General features: G+C 29.7%; 1 protein-coding gene across 1 annotated transcript; it reads left to right on the top strand.

Annotated features, from left to right (window-relative positions):
- Positions 1-807: 807 nt before the first annotated feature.
- LOC11439266 (protein RGF1 INDUCIBLE TRANSCRIPTION FACTOR 1) lies at positions 808-2,582 on the top strand. Its single transcript, XM_003609443.3, has 4 exons — positions 808-942; positions 1,030-1,275; positions 1,413-1,553; positions 2,055-2,582. The coding sequence occupies exons 1-4, from the start codon at positions 934-936 to the stop codon at positions 2,415-2,417; spliced, it is 759 nt and encodes a 252-aa protein (XP_003609491.2). The 5' UTR covers positions 808-933; the 3' UTR covers positions 2,418-2,582.
- Positions 2,583-5,016: the final 2,434 nt, after the last annotated feature.

Below are 5,016 nucleotides of genomic sequence, written 5' to 3'. Positions count from 1 at the left end.
ATTTTGAATTTGAACTTGCATCGTATTCAAACATAGTGAATATCTATTATTTGAGTTACGCTTACAAGATTCTAAAAAAAATAAAAATTGAAACCCTTTCATCTTGATAAATTTGAGGGTTGTGAATCAAAATATATATACTCTAAAAAATTAGAAGTCCCTTAAATAAAACCATGCATGAAAATTTCCTAAAAAAAAAAAAAGAAAAAAACCATGCATGAAAATGGCCGAATATCTTTTAAAATATTAAACTAGCAATGACTTACAACACTATATACCATGATTTTAAATTGTTGTGAGCGTAGTTATGCTATACCAACCTTTAATTTTTTTTTTTTTTTTTGTAAAATGCAAGTAAGTTTGACTGTAATTGTGATGTCATTGCAAATATTTCTAAAAAAGAAATTATAACCTATACATTAGTTGCACAAAACTATTGAATTTAACCCCTAAATTTGAAAGTTCAAAATCAAAGTTGCTATTAGCAACTGGTTGTTTCCAAGATGTTTTGAATAAGAAGAGAGGTGGCAAATTTAAAAAAAAAAAATGTAAATAAAATGCAGCTAGTTCAAGAAGAGATAGGTTTATTTTTTCAATAGAGCTCTTAAGCCAAGAAGAAGAGCAGAATAGTTTAGATTAAGAGAATGGGAGACACGGAAACAGCGCCCACGTTCCCCTCATATCTTAACTTAGTTTCTTTATGATTCTCTCTTTCTCTGTCTTTTTCATCCTCTCATATCATATTTATTCCTCTCATAACATATATATACAAAAAATATATATATTTTCTTTATTACATATCCAAGAAATAAATATTTATATCTATATCTTATGTCCCTACCCTTCTTGTGAACCTCCATAAATACTCTCTTGTGTTCTCTTTTTTAGCTACTATACCTTGATTACAATAAAGCTCAACAAGTCTTCATATATATGATCATGGTTTGTTGAATTCTCTTTGTTTTCTTGATTATTTTTCTATCAAAATTCTTGTATATTGATGACTTCAATTTTGGTTAAAATGATTAGGGATGCCAAAAGCCTTCATGGTTGGAAGCTCTTTATACAGAAAAATTCTTTGCTGGTTGCTCTTACCATGAGAATGCAAAAAAGAATGAGAAGAATGTTTGTTGCTTAGATTGTTGCACTAGTATTTGTCCTCATTGCTTTCCATCTCATCGCTACCACCGCCTTCTTCAAGTTCGTCGTTATGTTTATCATGATGTTCTTAGATTGGAAGAACTTGAGAAACTTATAGACTGCACCAATGTCCAGGTACATATACATGTTCACTAGTTATATGTTGCATACAAGAAAACTTAATTGAATTCCAATTTAATCTTATGTAATTCAACATGGATGTAGTTTTTTAATTTCTGATTGAAAAAGGTTTGAATTATGTTGTTTACTAGGCCTATACTATCAATAGTGCCAAAGTTGTGTTCATCAAGAAGAGACCTCAAAACCGCCAATTCAAAGGATCAGGAAACTACTGCACTTCATGTGATAGAATCCTCCAAGAACCTTTTATCCATTGCTCTCTTGGATGCAAGGTACATATATTAATTATACATAGAATTATGGAGTATTAATGAAACTGATTGTTTTTAATTGACTCTTTTATTTATGTGCTAAAAAATGGTTTATACGTAAAATTATGGATTAATGAAACTGATTGTTCTTTAATGGAACATATACTATATACTAGTAGTAGTATCAATCAAAACTTCATTGAATTAAATTCATTTTTGCTCATTGATTACAAGTAAATTGAAATTGACTCGAATTGAACAAATGATTGGATATACTTGAATTATCTTATGCTCATTGACTAAAATAAAATCGAAATTGAACCCATATTGATCGGATATACTTGAATTATATAGAAATTGTAATTGATGCGCAGTGTTATAAATCATGGGATACCGAGTTCAGTTTCCTTCTAATAAAAAAAATATGTACTTGAATTTAATTATATCAAAAAGGACTATAAGAGAAAATTAGTTAATTAGTTAAATATGCTTAATTTGATCATATGGAGTATAAATTTGTAGGTGGATTTTGTGCTGAAACACTACAAAGACCTTTCACCCTACTTAAGGATATGCAACACCCTACAATTAAGTCCTGACTATCTAATTCCACAAGAGATGGGAGATGAATTAGAGATGACAAGGTCAACAATTGTGGATTGTGATGATCCAATGAGTTCATATTCAGTATCATCATCAGGGTCAGAGAATATGAGTATGCCAATGCCATGCACAGAAATTGTTAGGAAGAGAAGGAGTGGATGGACAAGTATGTGTGCAAAATTCATGGCCAATTCTAATAGCAATAAAGTTTCTGATGAAGATATGGCTACTAGTATGATTAGTAGAAGAAAAGGAGTTCCTCATAGATCTCCTCTTTGTTAATTAGTGTTAGCTACCTTAATCAATAAAATTAAGCTAAGCTAAGCAGTAGCACAAAGAGCTAAAAAAACATTTTACTACTACTTCAATATTTAATTTTTTTTAATTACTTCTATGACATGATGTTTTGACTGAAGTGAATTGTTCAAAGTTCTTTCTCTCTCGAAATTGAAGTTTTTTTTTTGTTTAATTAATCACTTGGTCGGGGGTTTTGTCTTAATGGTATCACGTGATTCCCAATTCCAAGTTATGGTATGTACATTTATTTAAGTAATTTCATATTAGTATGGTGATTATAATAATTGTGTTAGTACTACTATCCTAGTCAAGAATCCTGCTTTTGACTAGCCAGAATAAATCTTGAAAATTAACAAAAATATTGGTACTAATAAAATACTAATGTACGTGTGCATTTTAAAACGGTCATTTTATACTTAAAATATCACATACTTAAGGTTAAGAACCTCTAAATATATTTATTTTTTTACCAACAAGGTGTAATCTAAGATTTCGATCTAGTGATAAAAATAGAGTTCTATCCCGTTGAGAAAGGAGTTAACCCTAAATTGGTATTCTACCATTTTGAGGGATTAGCCATACCAATATATACAGGTTGTGAGAATATATTGGGTCCGTTCTTGGATTTAAAGTTATTATTATTTTGACCAAAAAAAAATACTTAACCCATTGGATACGGTACAAAATATAACTCGATAAAGTGTTTTTTGTAGGGGAACTCGATAAAGCGTTGGTATGGAACCGAGTAGAGGGGAAAATAATATGAAAAGTGAAAACCATGTAAATTAGGACATAAAATAACCTACGTAAATTATAGATGTCGAAAAATAGGCTAAGCTCTGTTAAACAAAAACACATATTTTAACTGTAATTTTATATTATTCATAAATTAATTGTTTTTTTTTTTACTATTTTTCAAACATTTTTACCTTTTAGAGGGGTCATTTCATTTTCAAACTTCGTCCAAATATTTTTTAACCATGTGAAGGTAAACTATAAAGAATTCAAAATTACAGAGGTGAAATTTGTCATTTTTTTCCCTTACGTAGGCTTTTTTCAGGCAAGTTGCAGGGTCAGCCCGAGGGTAAGACCACTAAAGCCCTCGTTATAAGCACTCTATCTGACACTCACTTTTCTATATAGTTGTGCAGAGCATCCCAATATCTAGTGGCGGAGCCAGGAAATTTATGGAGTCTGGGCAAAAAAATTATCGCAAATTAACATGTGACATAATATATAAACATTCATAAATCGAAATAAAAAAGGTTCCTCCTTTTGTCAACAAAAGTACATTTTAAATAGGGTTATTAATTGAAATTGACCATGTAATATACGTTAAGTCTGAAAAATTGACCATGTAATATACGCGAAGTCTGAAAAATTGACCATGTAATTAAATAACATGTATTCTGAACATGTAATTCACAAATTTTATTATTTATAACCCTGTAATATACGCGAAGTCCAAAAAAGAAACCAAGAGATTGAAATTTTTTCATGATTTCTTAGAGGCGAGTTAAGAACGTTAAAATATGGCTTTACATAGAAAAAATTATAAATTTTCGACAAACGACAAATTGATTATGAATTTTTAAAATGTCAAAAACTAAAAAAACAAAACAACGGAAATCTCGACCTATAAATTGAATTTTAAGCTCATTATTTGCAAAGACATCTATAAAAATACATAAAAAGGATCTGTAAAGTTTCATAACATTTCAAAGTCGTTTAAATTATTTTGATTTTTCAACCAAAACGTGCAAAATTGAAATTTTGTTCCGCGTAAGCGTATACTCACAAGTCAAAATTAGTTCCCTAATTTTGTAGGCAATACTAGAACATGATAAGAACCTTCACAATAAAATATTGTAGTTTTTAAACGACATACAAATTAATTATAAATTGTTTAAGAAATTCATAATTATGAAGGAATAAAAATTCATAATTATTTTATCCCTGTCGAAGAAATTTAATTTTTTGTGTAAAGCTATATTTTAACGTATTAAACATGTATGAAAAAATAGTGAAAAAAAATTCAACTTGTAGGTCACATTTTAAGACTACGCGTATATTATAGGGTGGTCAAAAATAAGAAGAAATCCATGTTACAATGTTAGAATATATGTTTTGTATTTTACAGGGTCATTTTTCAGACATAATGTATATTATATGGTCAATTTGAACAATTAACCCGTTAAAATAAGAGAGATGAACCCGTCAATAGTGTGCTAAATAAAATTAGGAGGTAAATGTTTTTTCCGAGCCTATTTGCGTGTGAGAGTTTTCACCCAAATTTTTCTTTTTGTAAGTGTGTTAATGAGCTTTTGGGTTGGGTCTAATATGCAAAAATTATCGATCGAGCCCGGTCGACCGAGGTCGCCGGGCGGTTAAACCGCCCATGCCAATATCTTATTTTATATTATTAGTATTATTTTAGAGAAATGTTAGGAGCCACTCTCTTGACCCACTCTTCTATTGGGTAAAACATATGTAAGTGTCACCATTTTACATGAGATCCATTTTTAAAGTGTGATACTCACATGAATTTCATCCAATAAACAAGTGAATGTGTTAGCAAGAGTCT

The sequence above is a fragment of the Medicago truncatula genome, chromosome 4, assembly GCF_003473485.1.
Source record: "Medicago truncatula cultivar Jemalong A17 chromosome 4, MtrunA17r5.0-ANR, whole genome shotgun sequence".
In the NCBI taxonomy this organism is placed as follows: domain Eukaryota; kingdom Viridiplantae; phylum Streptophyta; class Magnoliopsida; order Fabales; family Fabaceae; genus Medicago; species Medicago truncatula.
The sequence above is the reverse complement of the archived record's forward strand: the minus strand, read 5'-3'. Positions and strand labels throughout refer to the sequence as shown.